This window comes from Oncorhynchus nerka, linkage group LG15 (assembly GCF_034236695.1).
Source record: "Oncorhynchus nerka isolate Pitt River linkage group LG15, Oner_Uvic_2.0, whole genome shotgun sequence".
NCBI lineage: Eukaryota > Metazoa > Chordata > Actinopteri > Salmoniformes > Salmonidae > Oncorhynchus > Oncorhynchus nerka.
In genome coordinates, this window is record NC_088410.1 from 49603523 (window position 1) to 49628272 (window position 24750).

Below are 24750 nucleotides of genomic sequence, written 5' to 3' on the forward strand. Positions count from 1 at the left end.
CTAGAGCGCACTCTGGCCCTCCAGATTGAATTTACAAACACACCGTAGTATATACCAGTCTTTAGTGTTGAAATCTTTGGTTGTTTGGTACATGGCCTCACATGTGAATCCTTAAAGAGATGGGTGGGGATAAGGCTTAAGAGGGTATGAACGATGCTGAATGGATGCAGACAAAGAAGAGGTCTCCAGTAGGTTTACCAAAATATTCAAGGACATTTTCTCAAAAGTGAGGTTACAAGTTTATCAACTTTCAAAGCAGAATTACTTTCCCATTGTTCCTCAACTGTAGTATATGATATACCACTTTCTAGCTCTGAGTCTCTAATTTTATCCAATGTAAAAAAAAAAACATTTCAAATTTTGCTGTATAAGACTGAATCGAGCCGGTCACAAATATTAATGGCTTAGCTTTCTGTAGCGCAAACAAAAGCCAAAGTTTGATCCCATTTAAGCCCCTCTCAATAAGTTATTTTCAAATTGTCAGCACAGAACTAAAAGACTGGTATTTGTTCAAAAGATTTAAAAAAAAATCCATGTCCCAAACACAGTAAGTCGTTGTGTGGTGTACTGCAATGCCATAGGCAACGCAAAGTACTATTATCTTTTTTCAAGTGTAGTTTTTTCAGAACTGTATTCACACTCTTTGTGTGCTACTGTATACTGCCAGGCTTCCACAGAAAACCCAATCTTACTCTATAAATATCAACAAACAGAGATACACAATGCCCTGCATGCATCACTACAGTATGTTCGCATCATATATAAAATATAATATTTTTCAGCAAAGTGGGTTTTCCCATCTTGAGTGCACCACTTGAAAAGACAAACCATTCCCTTCTCAGTTGCATAAGCAATGGCTAGGAGCCACGCTGTGAGCGCTTAACCACCTCCTCACTATAGAGCTGGTACACCTACGGAAGTTTGTTTACCCATTACCAACTTCTGAGTGGACTGTGTGAATGAAATGTCCTCTTTCAGAAAGGGTCCATCTCGACATACAAACACAGTTTTTGTCCGAGTCAAATTAGAGATATGTGAAAAGCAGCTAGTGCTTTTGGACTTTAAATGGACGGCTGCCCATGACTTGCAAATGGACAGATGTAGGTAACATTAGCTTTTAACATGGCCAAATAATTTACATTAATGCAAGGAAAATAAAAAATGAAAAACCATAAAGAGAGATGATGACCTGGTGGTTTTTAAGTGAACAGCCATTAATCAAAAAGGCTTAGATAGTCCTCCACACGATGAATCCTTCTATCTCATGTTACCGTTAGCACTGGCTACTCACTGTCTATAGACTGTATGTTTGTTTATTCCATGTGTAACTCTGTGTTGTTGTTTGTGTCGCACTGCTTTGCTTTATCTTGGCCAGGTCGCCTGCAGGAGGGTCTGGTGCACTTCACAAAATAGATAGCATCATGAGGTAGGAAAATGATGTGGATATATTGAAGCAACACCTCAAGGCATCAGTCAGGAAGTTAAGCTTGGTCGCAAATGGGTCTTACAAATGGACAATGACCCCAAGCATACTTCCAAAGTTGAGGCAAAATGTCTTAAGGACAACAAAGGTATTGGAGTGACCATCACAAAGCCCTGACCTCAATCCCATAGAAAATTTGTGGGCAGAACTGAAAAAGAGTGTGCGAGCAAGGAGGCCTAAAAACCTGACTCAGTTACACCAGCTAAAAGGAGGAATGGGCCAAAATTCACCCAACTTATTGTGGTAGGCTACAACTTATTGTGGAAGGCTTGTGGAAGGCCACACAAAACGTTGACCCAAATTAAACAATTTAAAGGCAATGCTACCAAATACTAATTGTGTGTATGTAAACTTCTGATCCACTGAGAATGTGATGAAAGAAATAAAAGCTGAAATAAATAATTCTCTCTACCATTATTCTGACATTTCACATTCTTAAAATAAAGTGGTGATCCTAACTGACCTAATAAAATGAAATTTTACTCAGATTAAATGTCAGGAATTTTTAAAACTGAGTTTAAATGTACTTGGCTAAGGTGTGTTCAACTGTACATTATAACTCTTATTTATTTCATTTTTTACAAAAATATATATATTTTTAATTTAATGTAATATCTTATGTTGTTCTTGTCTATTACTGTTGTGTACTTTGTCAAGTATTTTGTATGTTTTATGTGGACCCCAGGTAGAGTAACTGATGCATGTGAAGTAGCTAATGGGGATCCTAATAAACTAAACTAACTACATAGAACATGTATAGGGCCCTTAATACAGAGGTGAAACAGCCACAGCACAACTCTATTCCTGTTCAACCAATGGTCCGAACATGAAGACATTCACACGGCTCAATGCAAAAATCATTCAACGTCGTGACGCAATTTTGATTTAGGACTCCAATTTCATTAGCCGGGCCATGTTTTCACAGGACGGCGGCGAATGATCCCTCGGCATTCATCTTCGGCCTGACAGGCCTAGTTTATTCTCCCCTCCTCTCTTCCTAGGCGTTAACCGAGCCGAAACAACAAGCAGACTTTGAATGATATGTAAAGAAATATATTTTGGTTCCCGGGCCCTCTCTCATTGGGGCCATGAGCTATGACAGGGCCATGTTAGGAAGAACATGACAGGAGCGATAAGTGAAAATATGCCGCAGGCTGCATTGTGATTACTTTCTTGTTATTATTGCAGACCAGTTTCCACCAAGGCCATAAAAAAGTACAGTGAGCATGTGCATGCTACTGGCTGAATATGTCTCCCAAATGGCTCCCTATTACATACAGTAGTGTGCTAGGGCCACTAGGCATGTGGTAAAAAGCAGTACACTATGTAGGGCATAGGGTGCCAGTAGGAACGAAGCCTGGGATAATACTGGAAACCTGCTCCCATTAACGTTCCATCCAGTACCGTCTCAGATCAGTGGTTCTCACATTTGTCTCACTCCATGCCACAGATTAAAGTGTCTGGATAGAGTGAAAAGACATCAGAAATAAATGCTGATTTGTGCTAATCAATTAGTCAAATTGTAAAGCTTGATGGCAGTGCAATGTATGGGACGTGTATGGAATGGCAAAAAAAAACATATTAACGGAAATGTTGACACGCATGTTTGGCAAGAGAATAATACATGTATTATCATTAATTCACTTTTCCATTCAACAATAGTTTCCAATTAAATGTAATTGATTAATTAAATTAAATGAATCCAATTAAATTCAAAATGATCTCACAAAAGGCTTCATATAGTTCACATTTTCCATAAAAACATTTAACAAGTGTTACTTCTTCCATCATAAGATGGCTGCTACTACGACAAAGTAACTCAGGTGAATACATGTATGTATACTTTGGCATACATCATATTGAAGTGTGAGCGCCACCATCAACTAGGCCTACGCAGTGGCCCTTAGCGCTGTGCATTTGGTTTGAAGTGTGCATCATTGATCGTCAGTCTGTCCCCCAAGCCCTCAGCCTCTCAACCATGCACCGCGGTGACCTTATCACAGTGGTGCCACAGCAACGCCATTAGCTGTTGTTCTACAGGAAGAGCAAATATGACCAGAAAACTAAATGGTGAGAAATGCTTGACTAAGCACTCCAGTTATCTCATTAGCATTGGCACTGTAGTCAATGTATAAAACATGAAGTGCACACTAATTTAGTGTGTAATTTGACTGAGAGGTGGGGGAACAAGTGGGAGGAGGAGAAATGGGGGGCGCGAACATGAACTATTCTCCCCATCTCTCTCTCTCTCTCTCTCGCTCTGTCTCTCTGTACACTGTTATCTTGCCTTCTGTCTCTTCTCTTTCCCCTGTTTCAATAAGCACTGCCGGCAGAAAAAAAGGCCAAAACGTGCTGAGAAGGCAGGAATTAATTCCAATCAGGAGCGAAGGAGGGCGAGAGACATTAAATTTAGCCTAGTATCCCCTACTTACAAGTAGACTCTCTCTGACACACACACAAAACTCTTTCTGTACTTTACCTCGAAAACACTCACACACGCTTAAACAACGTTTCTTATTTCCTCACAAACTCTCAAACTTTTACCTCTGGTGATTGTAATCTTGGGACTGGATTGGGTAGCATTGTCCAAATCTGACCTGGGTAAAAGTTGTACCATCAACAAATGTCTCTTCAAATACTGTTAACATGATTTAATTTCCTCCCGATGACAGGTAATGAAGGCCATATCACTTTTCCCTATGGACACATACTGTATCTCTGATACTTAAAATGAACTCCTCACATCTTCATGATCAGACCTGAACATTGTCAGAACACATTCCTGCAATCCAGCACTGCCTTTGTTTCACAAATACACACACACACACACCCCTCCCTCCTTACCTATTTGTGAAAGCTCTCCCACACTCCCGATATAGGGCCCTTCCAGGAACTTGGGTTCACTGTCGTTGATATCCTGGACTTTGATGACAAACTCTGACTCGGATTCCAGCAGGTGGTTGGTGAGCCGGTCCCGGGCCTGAGCTCTGAGGGTGTAGTAGCTCTGCTCCTCGCGGTCTAATCGCTCGGTGGCGTGGATGTCGCCCGTCAGCTCGTCGATAATGAAGATCGTGCCCGCCCCTTCCCCGGAGATGGTGTACTTGATGTTCCCCTCGCCCTCGTCCGAATCTGTGTGGATCTGGCAATCAAGGCAATCAAAGTCAAGCTGAGATTTCATGCTTTCTGGAGGTATATAACATGTTGTTAAAAAGGTTCTATAGAATGCATTGATTTCATTGATTGACAGTTGACACTATTATGAATGCAATACAATAAGGACTAATGCAGCGGTTTCTATCTCAATATCAAATCATGGGTACCTTAGTGTTGTTGTTTTCAATTTAAATGGTCAAAAATAAACAAAAAAAGGCTTCTAAGCAAGGAGCAATTTCTCAAGCAATAATTGTTCTAGGACTGTCTGGAAGTGGTTTGAGTAGGGAGGGGGAAACTGACAACTAGCTGTTATTGGCAGAGAGGTTTGGAACTCTTTCTTATTGGTCTATTAACTAATTTACCACCTGGTGATGTCGCCGGGCAGGCCAACATTTCAGGCAGTCTTTTCAACAGCTCTTGCACTAAACAGGCATTATCATCATTTTCACAATTTCACAGTATTATTCCAACCTAATAGTGTGGAAATATATATAAAACACAGGACAATCACATTCGTGACTGCAATGGACCTTTAACAACATCAGAGAAGATTAACAGAAAGTGAGGGATAGTTCTACATAGCTACAGTCGATAAACAATTCCATGCTTCAAAGAACATGACATGTTCAAAATGTCAGTTTCTAAAACAGCCTTGAACCTGCCAATCCCAACATGTTTATTATATACATTTGTAGCACTTCACAGTATGCCCTTTGTAGTATGGTCAAGGCTTTTCTCTTTCTTTTATGTCAAGGATGTTCTATCTAGTCATCAAGAAGCAAAGTTCCTATTCCACAGCCAGCGAACGAGGGAAGAGGAGGTCATCACCTCCCAGTAAGGCAGTCAACGTATGTACTATGACAAAAGACACTGCAGCACTACCTATGATTAACACAATTCCCACATGGCGTGCCCTTCACAGAATAGGGGCCCATTGAATTCGAAGATCAGTCATTTCTATAGATCGTTAAAGGTGCGGTATGAACACAAACAAGGTAGGGGCCAAAGAGTGAAGTTAAAGAGCCCTTATAAATCTGCCAAGACTTCTATTAATGTGATTAAAATGCATTCTAACAGTCCCATATATACCCTTTGGCTTCATTGCACATCCGAACTGCTACTCCCTCCCTATTCTGAAATTAGAACGCAGGACTCAGGCTCTATAGCCAGTAGGACCCATCTCACAAAACAGGTGGGAATTGAGGGAGAAAATGGGAGAAAATGCCCATCTCCCGCGTTAATATTTTATAAAGGCTTGATTAAATACAGGACTCGATCGCTGTTGCTGTGGTATTTGGCGTAAAATGGGGGAATAATGCAAAACCCAGCCTTCAATATTGCCTTTTCTTTCACCCTTCCCACTCTTTTTTTCATTTTGAATTGTCCCCATGTCAAATAAATGAACACTCCGAGAGAAAATATACTATTTTTGCGGGTATCAATATTTCAGCAATAATAAAATAAACTTCAATAGCCCATACAGTAGAAAGACAGTAGAAAGCTATCTGGAGATATGTGACGGGAAAAGGACGACTTTCTTCTCCCTTTGCCTGCCTTCACATTGTCTGACTGTCTCTCTATTGCTCACTGTCTTTGATCAACTTGTGTCAACTTACTGCAATTACATAAGTCTTTCAAGACTAGTAGAGTAGACGCGGAGACAAGAATCAACAGTGATGCCATGCGCATCATCCAAACACATACACAAACATCTTTTGGGAGCCTGATTACTGTAATGTGTTCTGTGAATGTAAAGGGTTTTCTATCATCAAAGTCCAGATGCAGTACTTTGATATCTGCTCTCTGATCACACATACTGTTTGCATACAAACACCCACACAAATGTCACACACACACACACACACACACACACACACACACACACACACACACACACACACACACACACACACAGTATGGTACCATATACGGAAACATTTAACATTTTCCCAACAAACACAACACATGCTGTGGTGACCAGGCACACGTGGCAACAACGCAGCACGAATGTGATTATATAGATATTTTTGACAGATCGTTCTCCCCCTTCAGGCTCAATGTGTCCATCCGTCAGTCTGTCCTCAGTGGAGTGACTCGGGTCGTGGCTAAGCTGTGGACTTCAAACAAAAGGTCAAAGCCAGGGCTTCACTTGCTTAGCAATCATAGCTATTAGCAATGTCAACACGCCATTTCTAGCTAAAAAAAACTGCAACCAAACAGTAGGCACGTGTCCCAAGTGGCACACTATTCCCTATATAGTGCACAACTGTTGACCAGCCCAATCAAAAGTACAGCACTTAAATAGGGTGCCATTTGGGACACACATGGCCAACAGTAAGCGTTCCAGTCAAGAACAAAGAAGAGGTGGAGAGGTATTTATCAAAACAATGGTGTTGGCACTTGGCACACAAAATATAAAGTTGGGACAAAACAATGACTCATAACGTCACCTCCCACTCAGAGGGAAATAGTAGCTTTGTCCCGAATGGCACCATATAGGGCTCTATGTTGCCTGCTTCCTCAGCAACTAGTTTACATAAAATGTCAGGCAGACAGGCAGGCGAGTGCCAAACCCAAGCTGTGTGAGGAAAGAGTCAAGAGTTAGCCGGAAGCACCGTGGTTGGCGTGAAACCCGCTTGCCTTGTCACACCCTGATCTGTTTCACCTGTCTTGTGCTTGTCTCGTCAAGCCTACCAGCATTTTTCCTGTACTCCTATATTTCTCTCTATTTTCTATTTTTCCCGGTTTTGACCATTCTGCCTGCCCTGACCCTGAGCCTGGCTGCCATTCTGTACCTTGTGACACTGCTCTGGATTACTGACCTTGCCTGCCCTTGACCTGTCGTTTGCCTGCCCCTGTTCTTGTAATAAACCTTTGTTACTTCGAACTGTCTGCATCTGGGTCTTATCGTACGAACTGGCCATGACTGACCCAGCAGACTCTGAGGTCTTATGGATGGATTCCATGCCTTGGCAGAACGCCATGACTGTACCTTGAATACATTGCTGGAGCAATTCCACGGATTATCTGTGAGGCCGTCGGCCACGACAGTAGCCTCGCAGACCCCCAGTAACACTGCTGTCAGCAGTGCATCTCTCCAGGCCACCCCGGCTTCCCGATTGCCCTGCTTCTACACCCTCGGACCCCGAGACCATTTTCCTACCTCGTGCCTGGCGGCTACCCTCGTCAGGCGAATAGAGATCGAGGTCCGTGAGGCACAGCGGGTGGGGGGGCCCAGCTAACCGGATGTTTGTCCCAGACGCTGCCCACTCCCCGGACCTGGAATGGGCTCATTCCTCAAGGCTTGCCTGCCACCCTGGCTCCCGTTGGACCCTGGCCTTTGTGCGACAAAGCTTTTGGTGGCCCACCATGGTTCCGGACGTCTCCGCGTTCGGCGCCGCCTGCTCTGTCTGTGCTCAGAACAAGACTCCACGGCAAGCTCCAGCTGGCCTCCTTCAACCTCTTTCTGTCCCTCACCGTCCCTGGTCACATATAGTCCTGGACAGTCACTGGTCTCCCTCCATCTGATGGCAACACCACTCTCCTCACAGTGGTGGACAGGTTTTCCAAAGCCGCCCATTTCATTCTCCTCACTTAGCTACCGTTGGCCAAGGAGACAGCCCAGCTCATGGTGCACCACGTCTTCAGGATCCATGGACTTCCGTTGGACATGGTTTCCGACAGTGGTCCTCCATTCTCGTCCTGGTTCTGGAAGGCATTCTACACACTCATTGGGTTGTCGGCCAGCCTGTCCTCCGGGTTTCATACCCAATCCAATGGCCAGTCGGAGTGTGCCAATCAGGACCTGGAGACAACTCTTCAGTGCCTCGTCTCGGCCAACTCCACCACCTGGGGCCAGCAACTCATGTGGGTGGATTACTCCCAGAACACCCTTCCCTGCTCCGTCACCGGGCTCTCGCCCTTCGAGTGCTCCATGGGTTATCAGCCCCCGCTCTTCCCGGAGCAAGAGGTCAACATATCCTCTGCACAGATGCTCATCCGCCACTGTCGGTGTAACCTGGAAGAGAATATAAAAACTATCGGCCTATATCGAATCTTCCATTCCTCTCAAAATGTTTAGAAAAAGCTGCTGTAGCACTGAGACTGCACATGTGAAGGTGGTAAGTGACCTTTTAATGGCTTCAGACCGAGGCTCTGCATCTGTCCTCGTGCTACTAGACCCTAGTGCTGCTTTTGATACCATCACCAGAGATTGGAAACCCAAATTGGTCTACCCGGACAAGTTCTAGCCTGGTTTAGATCTTATCTGTCAGAAAGATATCAGTTTGTCTCTGTGAATGGTTTGTCCTCTGACAAATCAACTGTACATTTCGGTGTTCCTCAATGTTCCGTTTTAGGACCACTATTGTTTTCACTATATATTTTACCTCTTGGGGATATCGTTCGAAAATATCATGTTAACTTTCACTGCTATGCGGATGACACACAGCTGTACATTTCAATGAAACATGGTGAAGCCCCAAAATTACCATCGCTAGAAGCATGTGTTTCAGACATAAGGAAGTGGATGGCTGCAAACGTTCTACTTTTAAACTCAGACAAAACAGAGATGCTTGTTCTAGGTCCCAAGAAACAAAGATATATTCTGTTGAATCTGACAATTAATCTTGATGGTTGTACAGTCTTCTCAAATAAAAATGTGAAGGACATTGGCGTGACTCTGGACCCTGATCTCTCTTTTGACGAACATATCAAGACTGTTTCAAGTACAGCTTTTTTCCATCTACGTAACATTGCAAGAATCAGAAACTTTCTGTCCAAAAATTATGCAGAAAAATGTATCCATGCTTTTGTTACTTCTAGGTTAGACTACTGCAATGCTCTACTTTCCGGCTACCTGGATAAAGCACTAAATAAACTTCAGTTAGTGCTAAATACGGCAGCTAGAATCCTGACTAGAACCAAAAAATGTGATCATATTACTCCAGTGCTAGCCTCCCAACACTGGCTTCCTGTTAAGGCAAGGGATGATTTTAAGGTTTTACTGCTGACCTACAAAGCATTACATGGGCTTGCTCCTACCTATTTTTCTGATTTGGTCCTGCCGTACATACCTACACGTACGCTACGGTCAAAAGACGCAGGCCTCCTAATTGTCCCTAGAATTTCTCTAAGCAAACAGCTGGAGGCAGGGCTTTCTCCTATAGAGCTCAATTTTTATGGAATGGTCTGCCTACCCATGTGAGAGACGCAAACTCGGTCTCAACCTTTAAGTCTTTACTGAAGACTCATCTCTTCAGTGGGTCATATGATTGAGTGTAGTCTGGCCCAGGAGTGTGAAGGTGAACGGAAAGGCTCTGGAGCAACGAACCGCCCTTGCTGTCTCTGCCTGGCCGGTTCCCCTCTCTCCACTGTGATTCTCTGCCTCTAACCCTATTACAGGGGCTGAGTCACTGGCTTACTGGTGCTCTTTCATGCCGTCCCTACGAGGGGTGCGTCACTTGAGTGGGTTGAGTCACTGACGTGATCTTCCTGTCTGGGTTGGCGCCCCCCCTTGGGTTGTGCCGTGGCGGAGATCTTTGTGGACTATACTCGGCCTTGTCTCAGGATGGTAAGTTGGTGGTTGAAGATATCCCTCTAGTGGTGTGGGGGCTGTGCTTTGGCAAAGTGGGTGGGGTTATATCCTTCCTGTTTGGCCCTGTCCGGGGGTGTCATCGGATGGGGCCACAGTGTCTCCTGACCCCTCCTGTCTCAGCCTCCAGTATTTATTCTGCAGTAGTTTACGTGTCGGGTGGCTAGGGTCAGTTTGTTATATCTGGAGTACTTCTCCTGTCTTATCCGGTGTCCTGTGTGAATTTAAGCATGCTCTCTCTATAATTCTCTCTTTCTCTCGGAGGACCTGAGCCCTAGGACCATGCCTCAGGACTACCTGGTATGATGAGTCCCTCATCGCTGAGTTCCACCGCCGGCACCCTGGTCAACCAGGTATGTGCCTGGGTAGGATGCCAGGTGGCGTCCCTAGAGGTGGGGGGTGTCTGCATCTGGGTCTTATCCTGAGGTCTGATATCCCTGGCCATCACTGAAACTGACTGTGCAAATACTCACATACACACACAGATTCTGGCACTCACACACAGACAAAAACACACACACACACACAAACACACACACACACATACAAACACATACACACAAACACACACACAAACCCACAGAGACACAACTACACACACATTCTCTTCCTCTCTCTATCTTACACTCTGTCTCACACATACATAACTGGGCAAGCTGAGGGCTGACTCAGAGAAAGAGCAGGGGTGGATGGGAAATGGAACTGCCTGCCAAGTAGGGGTCCGTACGCAAACGAAGACCTCTGGTGTCACTTTGGATTCAGGGCAAGCCACCCTACAGAAGGACATTACAAATGAGACCGCTGATTTGAAGTTAACAACAAGATCAGATATACTCCATTTTGTGTAGTGAATTGGCATTGTGCCTCTGCTCACCTATTCTTGCTCGCCCACCTACACATATTCCTATTCACCCTCCTTCGCTCTACTATTCATATGCACAGACATATACACATATTGTACACCCACTCACACACACACACATCCATGTAACAATTATTGACAATTATTAACATACATGCTGGGTCAAGGATGTTCCTAGCGGGGACCCAGCCCTCATCGCTGAGTTCCACCGCCAGCACCCTGGTCAACCAGGTATGTGCCTGGGTAGGATGCCAGGTGGCGTCCCTAGAGGTGGGGGGTGTCTGCATCTGGGTCTTATCCTGAGGTCTCTAATCACTAGCCATGTCACTGAAACTGACTGTGCAAATACTCACATACACACACAAATGCTGGCACCCACACACAGACAAAAACACACGTGCACACATGCACAAACACACACAGAGACAAACACACACATACAAACACATACACACAGATAGACACATACAAACACACAGAGACACAACTACACACACATTATCTTCCTCTCTCTATCTTACACTCTGTCTCACACATACATAACTGGGCAAGCTGAGGGCTGACTCAGAGAAAGAGCAGGGGTGGATGGGATATGGAACTGCCTGCCAAGTAGGGGTCCGCACGAAAACGAAGACCTCTGGTGTCACTTTGGATTCAGGGCAAGCCACCCTACAGAAGGACATTACAAATGAGACTGCTGATTTGAAGTTAACAACGAGATCAGATATACTACATTTTGTGTAGTGAATTGGCATTGTGCCTCTGCTCACCTATTCTCACTCGCCCTCCTAGATATATTCCTATTCACCCTCCTTCGGTCAACCATTCATATGCACAGACATATACACACACTTTACACCCACTCACACACACACACATCCATATAACAATTATGGACAATTATTAACATACATGCTATATTTAACCAATAAGGCCCGGGGGGTGTGATATACGGCCAATATACCACGGCTAAGGGCTGTTCTTGTTGCGGAGTGCCTGGATACAGCACTTAGCCGTGGTATATTGTGCATATACCACAAAACCCAGAGGTGCCTTATTGCTATTATAATCTGGTTACCAACGTAAATAGAGCAGTAAAAATAAATGTTTTGTCATACCCGTGTTATATGGTCTGATATACCATGGCTTTCAGCCAATCATCATTCAGGGCCCAAACCACCCAGTTTATAATTCCTCTTTTACATTGTCTTTTCAGTGTATCTCATTGGCAACGGCTGATTCTATCATTTCTTCCTAGAGAAGCCTTGTTGTAATCTGATAGCCAATTAGGGATTGGGAGGTGGGGGAGACCTACTTTTTGGTGACCATTCGAAACCAAAAGCTATGTTATTGCTATTAAAATATATATTGTGATAGATGTAATTGATATTTTAATTCACCCAGTAGGCTAGTGCAATTTTGGTTTAATATTATGGTATTAGGGCCGGGACGATACCAGTATCGCGATTAGAAACATGGCAAGGAAACAAAACATGAAGAGGATTTAACTTCTTCAGGAAAACAGTCCTAATGTTGGAAACGCACATTATGTTGTCATCCGGAATCACATGTATTCCTTTCCCATGCTATTAGGATCAAAGAGTGAGGTCAGCTTCGTGTTTTCATATTTGCCATGGGAAAACATATTACAATAATGTTATTATCACAGCCCTAATTGGTATGAAAATATGTTAGCATTTGAAGTCGGCCTTGTTGTGACTTGATAGCGTGTATTGTGCATCTACTTCATGTTGCACAGTATGCACCGTTCCATAAGTCAATTAGTCAATGTATGACGAGGTTGAGTGATGGTTAACATTGTGCACGCCATTCAACAGACCTTTAAAGCAAATTTTGTGGTGATAAGTAACGTCGGGGGTCATTTGTTTTAATTTTTGCTATTCACCAAATAGCATTTTTTTGTTTTTCAATTGTGTAGAAATGCAGCAAATGACCTTACACTTCTAAAGAATCCCTTGGGGGAGGGATCCTCCCCCACCCACTTTGCCATACCCTTGGTTTAGCTGAACTGACGCCACTGCTTCCAACACACCGATTAAATGTGTTGTCAAAGATGACTTAACTTTCACAGCCAATCAGAAAACAAAATACTGTCCATGAAAATAATGCAAATTTAAATCGGGACTATACATGTGGTCAGTCTGGTAAATAGGCAAAGCTCAATGACATTCAAAGTTGTCCATACTACATGTTTGCCCATGTTTCAACCCTTTTTAGTCGTTCAATTGTTGTTTTAATTTGATCTATTGTTCTGTAAATCGAGAAATATTAAATTAAACTTAAAGCCACAGTCTGGGAGATGTCATGAAAAATACCTGATTTTTAATAATATTAGTGCAGTACAATCGCCGTCACAAAAAAGGACAATGATTATTTTGTCTATGCATTTGTTGTCATAGGAGGCTTTGCAAGCAAATTACAGTGCCTTGCGAAAGTATTCGGCCCCCTTGAACTTTGCGACCTTTTGCCACATTTCAGTCTTCAAACATAAAGACATGAAACTGTATTTTTTTGTGAAGAATCAACAACAAGTGGGACACAATCATGAACTTTTTTAACAAATCAAAAACTGAAAAATTGGGCGTGCAAAATTATTCAGCCCCCTTAAGTTAATACTTTGTAGCGCCACCTTTTGCTGCGATTACAGCTGTAAGTTGCTTGGGGTATGTCTCTATCAGTTTTGCACATCGAGAGACTGAAATCTTTTCCCATTCCTCCTGCAAAACAGCTCGAGCTCAGTGAGGTTGGATGGAGAGCATTTGTGAACAGCAGTTTTCAGTTCTTTCCACAGATTCTCGATTGGATTCAGGTCTGGACTTTGACTTGGCCATTCTAACACCTGGATATGTTTATTTTTGAACCATTCCATTGTAGATTTTGCTTTATGTTTTGGATCATTGTCTTGTTGGAAGACAAATCTCCGTCCCAGTCTCAGGTCTTTTGCAGACTCCATCAGGTTTTCTTCCAGAATGGTCCTGTATTTGGCTCCATCCATCTTCCCATCAATTTTAACCATCTTCCCTGTCCCTGCTGAAGAAAAGCAGGCCCAAACCATGATGCTGCCACCACCATGTTTGACAGTGGGGATGGTGTGTTCAGGGTGATGAGCTGTGTTGCTTTTACGCCAAACATAACGTTTTGCATTGTTGCCAAAAAGTTCAATTTTGGTTTCATCTGACCAGAGCACCTTCTTCCACATGTTTGGTGTGTCTCCCAGGTGGCTTGTGGCAAACTTTAAACGACACTTTTTATGGATATCTTTAAGAAATGGCTTTCTTCTTGCCACTCTTCCATAAAGGCCAGATTTGTGCAATATACGACTGATTGTTGTCCTATGGACAGAGTCTCCCACCTCAGCTGTAGATCTCTGCAGTTCATCCAGAGTGATCATGGGCCTCTTGGCTGCATCTCTGATCAGTCTTCTCCTTGTATGAGCTGAAAGTTTAGAGGGACGGCCAGGTCTTGGTAGATTTGCAGTGGTCTGATACTCCTTCCATTTCAATATTATCGCTTGCACAGTGCTCCTTGGGATGTTTAAAGCTTGGGAAATCTTTTTGTATCCAAATCCGGCTTTAAACTTCTTCACAACAGTATCTCGGACCTGCCTGGTGTGTTCCTTGTTCTTCATGATGCTCTCTGCGCTTTTAACGGACCTCTGAGACTATCACAGCGCAGGTGCATTGATACGGAGACTTGATTACACACAGGTGGATTGTATTTATCATCATTAGTCATTTAGGTCAACATTGGATCATTCAGAGATCCTCACTGAACTTCTGGAGAGAGTTTGCTGCACTGTAAGTAAAGGGGCTGAATAATTTAGCACGCCCAATTTTTCAGTTTTTGATTTGTTAAAAAAGTTTGAAATATCCAATAAATGTCGTTCCACTTCATGATTGTGTCCCACTTGTTGTTTATTCTTCACAAAAAAATACAGTTTTATATCTTTATGTTTGAAGCCTGAAATGTGGAAAAAGGTTGCAAAGTTCAAGGGGGCCGAATACTTTCGCAAGGCACTGTATGTGTAGCAATAAATCATAATGTAAATGATGTTTAAAAAATAAGCGTTGCTTAAACTTTGAAGACATTCCTTGAGCACTACAGATATATCACAACAGATATATAACAGAAGTCCATGTGAAAATGTCATGGAATGCATTCGCTCAATTGCTTACGTTTTTTGTTGGTGGCCCACTGTTTGGTGGCATGCACATCTCACAGAGTGTGGGTTTAACTGAGTCTAACACATCTTGTATCTGCAATGAAACAAATGAATACAGCTTGAGACAAAGGTTGTGTCACCAAACAGTATGCTTTTATAATCTATGATCTATACATGTAACATTTCATTTTGTTTTATGTTTTGTGTACAATTTGATGGCTAGTGTCTTGCAAGCTAATATGGGCTAAGCACCAAAAGAAAATCAATGAATGAATGAATCATTCAATCCATCCATCAATCAACCACTCAATCAATAATATATAGTAGAGGAAATACAATACTGTCTTGGTTTATAATATCTTTAAACCTGGTAGTTTTTAGTGGTTTGAAACCTGCTATTACACTTTGGGGTTACTATATCTACTACAATAAAGGTGGAAAAGGTTTAATTCTCTTTCCCCCTTATACAAAAGGTTCATCATTCTAAGTATCCAGACCTTTGGTTCAAATATATTATTGTCCAAATGTATCTGAATGCCTCTAGCTGACAATGAGTTCAAATGCATCCTAAGTACAGGTAGTTGTAAGTACCTGTAACCACAGAATTAGAATGTGATTCTGTGGCTGCGTTTACACAGGCAGCACAATTCTTATATTTTGCCAATAACTGTTTATTTGACCAATCAGATTTGATCTTTGGCCAATAATTTGGCAAAACATCAGGATTGTGCTGCCTGTGTAAACGCAGCCACAGTCAATGTCTGTAACCTTCTACCTCCTGAATGAGGTTCAGCATTGGCATGGAACTATCTTAAACGGCTCTTTAATAATCCAGTTATGCATTAGGGGGCGCTATTAAAATTTTTGGATGAAAACGTTCCCATTTTAAACAAGATATTTTGTCACGAAAAGTTGCTCGACTATGCATATAATTGACAGCTTTGGAAAGAAAACACACGTTTCCAAAACTGCAAAGATATTGTCTGTGAGTGCCACAGAACTGATAACCCTAACCCAGATAAAAATCCAACCAGGAAGTGCCAATGACTCATGCCAATGACTCCTTATATGGCTGTGAATGAGCTACGAATGAGCTTACGTTTTCCACGTTTTCTCCAAGGTGTCTACAGCATTGTGACGTCCTTTTAGGCATTTCCATTGAAGAATGGCTGTAAGGGACCATATATAGCATGTGGTCACATGGTGTCTCCCGCAGAAAATCTCGCATAAAATACTGAGGTAGCCATTTTTCCAATCGCTTCTTATGAGAAACCAATTGCGTCGACGGATATATTATCGAATATTTATGTTAAAAACACCTTGAGGATGGATCCTAAACAATGTTTGCCGTGTTTCTGTCAATATTATGGAGCAAATTTTGAAAAAAGTTTGCCGTTATAGTTGTAGCATTTTCCGGTCGATTTCTCAGTCAAGCATGATGAAGAAACGGGAGCTATTTCGCCTACAAAAATAATATTTTTGGAAAAAAGGAACATTTGCTATCTAACTGGGAGTCTCCTGAGTGAAAGCATCTGAAGTTCTTCAAAGGTAAATGATTTAATTTGGTTGCTTTTCTTATTTTCGTAAAAATGTTGCCTGCTGCCAGCAGAGCCTAGCATAGCATTATGCCATGATAAACTTACACAAATGCTTGTATAGGAAAAGTTGCGTTATGCTAATGCGTTTGAGGCTATGATTATGCTCCCGGATACGGGTTTGCTCGTTGCAAGAGGTTAAATAATCTTAAGTCTTTCAGATCTCTGCTTTGCATTAATCTGCATGGAAACCTTGGAACACCTTTCCCTTTCAACATTAGGTAAGCATTCGACCTGAACCTACTGGGTCCCAGACCTTCTGACGGGTCGCCCCCAGGTGGTGAGTGTAGGCAACAACACCTCCAACACACTGATCCTCAACATGAGGGTCCCCCAGGGGTGTGTTTTCAGCCCCCTCCTGTACTCCCTGTTCACCCATGACTGCGTGGCTAGGCACGACCACAACCCTATCATCAAGTTTTCTGATGATGCAACAGTGGTAGGCCTGATCACCAACAACAATGAGACAGTCTACAGGAAGGAGGTTAGTGCCCTGGCAGAGTGGTGCCGGGGAAATAACCTCTCCCTCAACTTAAAAAAAAGGAAGGAGCTGATCGTGGACTACAGGAGACAGCAAAGAGAGCAAGCCCCCATCAACATCAATGGGCCACAGAGGAGCTTAAAGTTACTTGGTGTGCACATCATCAAGGACCTGAAATGGTCCGACCACACCGTCACCGTGGTGAAGAAGGCGCAACAGCAGCTCTTTAACCTCAGGAGGCTGAAGAAATTTGGCATGTCCTCTAAGACCCTCACAAACTTCTACATGCATTCTGTCAGGCTGCATCACCGCCTGGTGCGGCAACTGCACCACCCGCAAACACTTGGCTCTCTAGAAGGCGGCGCGGTCAGCCCAATGCATCACTGGGGGCACAATGCCTGCCCTACAGGTCATCTACAGGACCTAATGTCATAGGAAGGCCAAGAAGATCATCAAGGACCTCAGCCACCTGAGCCACGGTCTGTTCACCCTGCTACCATCTAGCAGACTCTGCCCTACACCTTAGAGAATGCTGCCCCATGTGTATAGATACATTGAACACTGGTAACTTTAACATTATTTGCATACTGTTTGACCCACTTTATATATGTATACTGTATTCCAGTCATGGCTCACCTTATACTGTATATCTACTGCTGTACACACCTTTTCTATCCATATATGTATGCTCATGATTTTGGAATGAGATGTTCGACGAGCAGGTGTCTATATACTTTTGGTCATGTAGTGTATACTGGCAAGAAAAGGTATGTGAACCCTTGGAATTATCTGGATTTCTGCATACGTTTGTCATAAAATTTGATCTGATGTTGATCTAAGTCACAACAATGGACAAACAGAGTGTGCTTAAACTAATACCACACAAATTATTGTATTTTTCTTGTCTATACTGACTGAATACATAATTTAAACATTCACAGTGTAGGTTGGAAAAAGTATGTGAACCCCATGGCTAATGACTTCTCCAAAAGCTAATTGGAGTCAGGAGTCAGCTAACCTGAAGTCCAATCAATGAGACAAGATTGGATATGTTGGTTAGGGATGCCCTGCCCTATGAAAAAAAACATTTACAAAATTTGAGTTTGCTATTCACAAGAAGCATTGCCTGATGTGAACCATGCCTCGAACAAAAGAGATCGTAGAAGACCTAAGATTAAGAATTGTTGACTTGCATAAAGCTAGAAAGGGTTACAAAAGTATCTCTAAAAGCATTGATGTTCATCAGTCCACAGAAAGACAAATTGTTTATAAATGGAGAAAGTCCAGCACTGTTGCTACTCTCCCTAGGAGTGGCCATCCTGAAAAGATGACTGCAAGAGCACAGTGCAGAATCCTCAATGAGATGTCAGCTAAAGACTTACAGAAATCTCTTTTGACGAGTCTACGACACATAAAACACTAAACAAGAATGTTGTTCATGGGAGGAGACCACGGACGAACCCATTGCTGTCCAAAAAAAACATTGCTGCACGTCTGAAGTTCAAAAGAGCACCTGGATGTTCTGTGGACAGATGAAACTAAAGTTGAGTTGTTTGGAAGGAAAGAACTCCCAACACTATGTTGCATACAAACATCAAAACCTCATCCCAACTGTAAAGTATGCTGGAGGGAGGTCATGGTTTGGGACTGCTTTAGTGCCTCAGAGCCTGGACAGCTTGCTATCATCGACAGAAACATGAAATCCCAAGTTTATCAAGACATTTTGCACGAGAATGTAAGGCTGTCTGTCCACCAATTGAAAACCAACAGAAGTTGGGTTATGTAACAGCACAATAACCCAAAACACAGAAGGAAAAGGGTCATCAAGGAAAAGGGTGGCTACTTTGAAGAATCTCAAAAATAAATTGTTGTGAAGAAGGCTTCAGGGCACCCAAGAAAGTCCAGCAAGCGCCAGGACCGTCTCCTAAAGTTGGGGTAAAGTCATTTTCTCTGATGAATCCCCTTTCCGATTGTTTGGGGCATCTGGAAAAAAGCTTGTCCGGAAAAGACAAGGTGAGTGCTGCCATCAGTCCTGTGTCATGCCAACAGTAAAGCATCCTGAGACCATTTTGCTTCTCAGCCAAGGGAGTGGGCTCACTCACAATTTTGCCTAAGAACACAGCCATGAATAAAGAATGGTACCAACACATCCTCCGAGAACAACTTCTACCAACCATCCAGGAACAGTTTGGTGAGGCAAAAGTGATAACTAAGTGGCTCAAGGAACAAAACATCGATATTTTGGGTCCATGGCCAGGAAACTCCACAGAACTTAATCCCATTGAGAACTTGTGGTCAATCCTCAAGAGGCGGGTGGACAAACAAAAATCCACAGATTCTGACAAACTCCAAGCATTGATTATGCAAGAATGGGCTGCCATCAGTCAGGATGTGCCCAGAAGGTAATTGACAGCATGCCAGGGCGGATTGCAGACGTCTTGAAAAAGAAGGGTCAACACTGCAAATATTGACTCTTTGTATCAACTTCATGTAATTGTCATTAAAAGCTTTTGACACTTATGAAATGCTTGTAAGTATACTTCAGTATTCCATAGTAACATCTGACAAACATATCTAAAGACAGTGATGCAGCAAACTTTGTGAAAATTAATATTTGTGTAATTCTCAAAACGTTTGGCCACGACAGTGCATTTAAACTACTCAATCAGTGTGATGGGCATTGACTAGAGCAGTGAAGTCAGGTATATTTTATGACGTCGCTATGCGCAGGATCCCTGAGAGGTGACAGTCGGTAAGAGATGATCTGTGCCTTGACTTGTTCTATTTCATCCCTGAAAATGTCTGTTCACATACATCGGTTGAGCCAAACAGTACAAACATTTTCTGAGCATGACTCCTAATCTTTAGAAAGTTTTGTTCATCGAGAGATACAGTAGAGAGAACAAGTATTTGATGCACTGCTGATTTTGCAGGTTTTCCTACTTACAAAGCATGTAGAGGCCCATATTTTTTTAATCATAGGTACACTTCAACTGTGAGAGACGGAATCTAAAACAAAAATCCATAAAATCACATTGTATGATTTTCAAGTAATTAGTTTGCAGTTTATGGCATGACATAAGTATTTGATACATCAGAAAAGCAGAACTTAATATTTGGTACAGAAAACTTTGTTTGCAATTACAGAGATCATACGTTTCCTGTAGTTCTTGACCAGGTTTGCACACACTGCAGCAGGATTTTGGCCCACTCCTCCATGCAGACCTTCTCCAGATCCTTCAGGTTTCGGGGCTGTCGCTGGGCAATACGGATTTTCAGCTTCTTCCAAAGATGTTCTATTGGGTTCAGGTCTGGAGACTGGCTAGGCCACTCCAGGACCTTGAGATGCTTCTTACAGAGCCACTCTTTAGTTGCCCTGGCTGTGTGTTTCGAGTCGTTGTCATGCTGGAAGACCCAGCCATGACCCATCTTCAATGCTCTTACTGAGGGAAGGAGGTTGTTGGCCAAGATCTCGCGATACATGGCTCCATCCCTCCTCCCCTCAATACGGTGCAGTCGTCCTGTCCCCTTTGCAGAAAAGCATCCCCAAAGAATGATGTTTCCACCTCCATGCTTCACGGTTGGGATGGTGTTCTTGGGGTTGTACTCATCCTTCTTTTTCCTCCAAACACGGCGAGTGGAGTTTAGACCAAAAAGCTATTTTTGTCTCATCAGACAGCATGACCTTCTCCCATTCCTCCTCTGGATCATCCAGATGGTAATTGGCAAATTTCAGACGGGCCTGGACATGCGCTGGCTTGAGCAGGGGGACCTTGCGTGCGCAGCAGGATTTTAATCCATGACGGCGTAGTGTGTTACTAATGGTTTTCTTTGAGACTGTGGCCCCAGCTCTCTTCAGGTCATTGACCAGGTCCTGCCGTGTAGTTCTGGGCTGATCCCTCACCTGCCTCATGATCATTGATGCCCCACGAGGTGAGATCTTGCATGGAGCCCCAGACCGAGGGTGATTGACCGTCATCTTGAACTTCTTCCATTTTCTAATAATTGTGCCAACAGTTGTTGCCTTCTCACCAAGCTGTTGCCTATTGTCCTGTAGCCCATCCCAGCCTTGTGCAGGTCTACAATTTTATCCCTGTTAAGGCTTCTAGGAGTAGTGGGTGGAGGAGTCAGGCCCAGAGAGCAGGTTTAGTTCCGAACGTGGATCTTTATTCCAAAGACAGTGAAAACGGACAACCAAACACAAGGGCGCATGAAATAACCAGTCCAAACAAACAGGACTAAACTGTCCGGAAAAATAGAATCCACAAAATAATCCAACACCATGAACAGAACACAAGCCCGCACAATAGCCGGCGGGCCTAGTGCCCTTAAATAGCCCACAAACAAAACTAAACTCAAAACAGGTGTAACCAATCAGACCAAACTAACATAAACAAAAAAGGGAATCGATGGGAGCTAGTAGGCCGGCGACGACGACCGCCACCCGAATAGGAAGAGGCACCATCTTCGGCGGGATCCGTGACAATCCCTGATGCCCTTACACAGCTCTCTGGTCTTGGCCATTGTGGAGAGGTTGGAGTCTGTTTGATTGAGTGTGTGGACAGGTGTCTTTTATACAGGTAACGAGTTCAAACAGGTGCAGTTAATACAGGTAATGAATGGAGAACAGGAGGGCTTCTTAAAAAAACTAACAGGTGTGTGAGAGCCAGAATTCTTACTGGTTGGTAGGTGATCAAATACTTATGTCATGCAATAAAATGCAAATTAATTACTTAAAAATCATACACTGTGATTTTCTGGATTTTTGTTTTAGATTCCGTCTCTCACAGTTGAAGTGTACCTATGATTTTTTTTTAAATACAGACCTCTACATGCTTTCTAAGTAGGAAAACCGGCAGTGTATCAAATACTAGTTCTCCCCACTGTACATAGAACCTCGTCAGTTACATGGTTTTGAATAGGTCTTCCATCACTGCTTCAGACTGAAGATCGATAAACTCAAATTGCAGGTCAGTGGGAGCATTATCCACATTGAAGGTGAAAGGAGAGGAAACCAACCGTATGTAATTTGCAACACTTTGAAATCCTCAAAATGATGAGAAAACTCACTGTTCAAAGCATGCAGTAGCGATGTATACTTCTCCCGCTGGTCATCGGATAGGCAACAGACTAGTAGTCTGATGGGTGGGTGAGATTGTTGGCTTCTGCTTGGCGGGTCAGGAGGAATAATTTTCCCTTGAAGGTTTTGACAAGTCTCTACATCTGATGTGCAAAAAAGGCCCTTCCCTTGTAGTTTGGAATTCAGTTCATTCATGAGGGCCATGATGTCCACGGTGAGGGCAAAATCAGCCAACCATTTTTTATCTTGCAGTTGAGGGAAATCCACATATTTTCCATTAATTTGCAAAAACTCAGCAATCTCCGACTTCAGGTCCCACAGCCTTATAAGCACCTTCCCCAAACTCTCACGTTTGTGTGGTAGGGGAGATCTGCATGACCTGACTCTGTCTCTTCCAACAGTGAGACAAACTGCCTGAGGTTTAAAGATTTTGCTCTTATGAATCCACAACATGGTTCATTTTCATTACACATTTCCATAGCACCTCCTGATGAATAATACAATTCAGGATAATTATTTTCTGATCTGGGTTCAGCTCAGCTACTTCATCTTGTATCCTTTTCAAAAGGCCAACGTTTTTTCCTGTCAAGTTTGGGCACCCATCAGTGGTCACACTGGATAACTTGTCAACACTCAGTCCCAGCTTTGCCACACACTTATTAACCTCCTCCAATAAATCTTTCCCTATGGTTGTGCTCTTCATTGACTGCACTGAAGCAAACTCCTCTGTAATTTCAAAGTCTGGGGTTATGCCTCATAAGAATATCAACAACTGTCACGTGCATCACTGCTCTCATCCAGGCCAAGGAGAAATAGGTAAAATCCTTTACCTGGTCTTTCAACCTTTGTTACATATTCTCTGCGATGTCCTCAACACGCCATGTCACTGTTCGTCTTGACAGGGAAACATTTTCAAACAGCTCTTTCTTGTTGGGGCAAAGTATTGCTGCAGAGTCAATAAAATATTATTTAATGAATTCGCCCTCAGTGAATGGCTTGCTTTGTTTAGCAATTTTGTGGGACAGTATATAGCTATCTCTCGCTGAACAGTTTTGTGAAAAGTCCTTGCTGCTTTTGCAACTGAGAAAGCAACTATTTCGATGCATTTGCCCTCTGCTCAGAAGACATATTCCTATATTTCTCTGCATGCTTCGTCTGGAAGTGTTTGAACATGTTGTAGTCTTTCATGACAGTGATGCTCTCTTTGCACACTAAGAACACAGCTTTCCCTGATACCTCAATAAATAAATATTTCGATGTCCACTTCTGCTGGAGCACCCTACATTCATTGTCTACTTTCCTTTTCATTTTGCGAAATTTCTAGCTAGCTACTATTTGTAACTGTGACGTCTGTGTCAGCCTGTCAGTCACTGTCTGTCCTCGTGCAGTTGTTATTTATATGTGCCTTCAAAATAAATGTCCCACTAGCTGTGAGAGGTAAATCATTACACAAAGGTGAGTATTCATTGGGCTTTTAATTTGAATAACAAATATGTTTTTCAAAACTTTACTACCATTCAACACCATAGTACCCTCCAAACTCGTTATTAAGCTTGAGACCCTGGGCCTCGATCCAGCCCAGTGCAACTGTGTCCTGGACTTCCTGACGGGCCACCCCCAGGTGGTGAAGGTAGTAAACCACATCTCCACTCTGATGATCCTCAACACTGGGGACCCACAAAGGTGTGTTCTCAGCCCCCTCCTGTACTTCTACTCCCTGGAGCACCCCCCCCATTCACATCGACAGGACCAGTGGAGAAAGTAAAAAAGTTCTAAGTTCCTCGGTGTACATATTACTGACAAATTGAAACAGACAGTATGATGAAGGCGGCGCAACAGCGCCTCTTCAACCTCAGGAGGCTGAAAGAATGTGGCTTGTCATCCGAAAACCCTCACTAACTTTTACAGGTGCACAATTGAGAGCATCCTGTCAAACTACCTGTCCTCCAGGACACCTAAAACACCTGATGTCAAAGGAAGGCAAAAAAGATCATAAAGGACAATAACCACCCGAGCTACTGCCTGTTCACCCCGCTTCAATCCAGAAGGCGAAGTTAGTACAGGTGCATCAAAGCTGGGACAGAGAGATTGAAAAACAGCTTCTATCTCAAGGCCATCAGATTGTTAAACAGCCACCACTAGCACAGAGAGGCAGCTGCCTACCTAGAGACTTGATATCATTGGCCACTTTACTAAATGGAACACAAGTCACTTTAATAATGGCACAATAAGAATGTTTACATATCTCGCATTACTCATCTCATATGTACAGTGGGGCAAAAAAGTATTTAGTCAGCCACCAATTGTGCAAGTTCTCCCA

The 24750-nt window shown here is 43.1% G+C and overlaps 1 protein-coding gene across 1 annotated transcript in view; it reads right to left on the reverse strand.

Moving 5' to 3' along the window:
* The window catches only part of LOC115142844 (cadherin-22-like), a 221542-nt gene that overhangs the window by 90355 nt on the left and 106437 nt on the right, over positions 1 to 24750 (reverse strand). The window contains exon 3 of the mRNA XM_065001659.1: positions 4328 to 4622. Within this exon, the coding sequence (XP_064857731.1) occupies positions 4328 to 4622 (295 nt within the window). The remainder of the gene's footprint in view (positions 1 to 4327; positions 4623 to 24750) is intronic.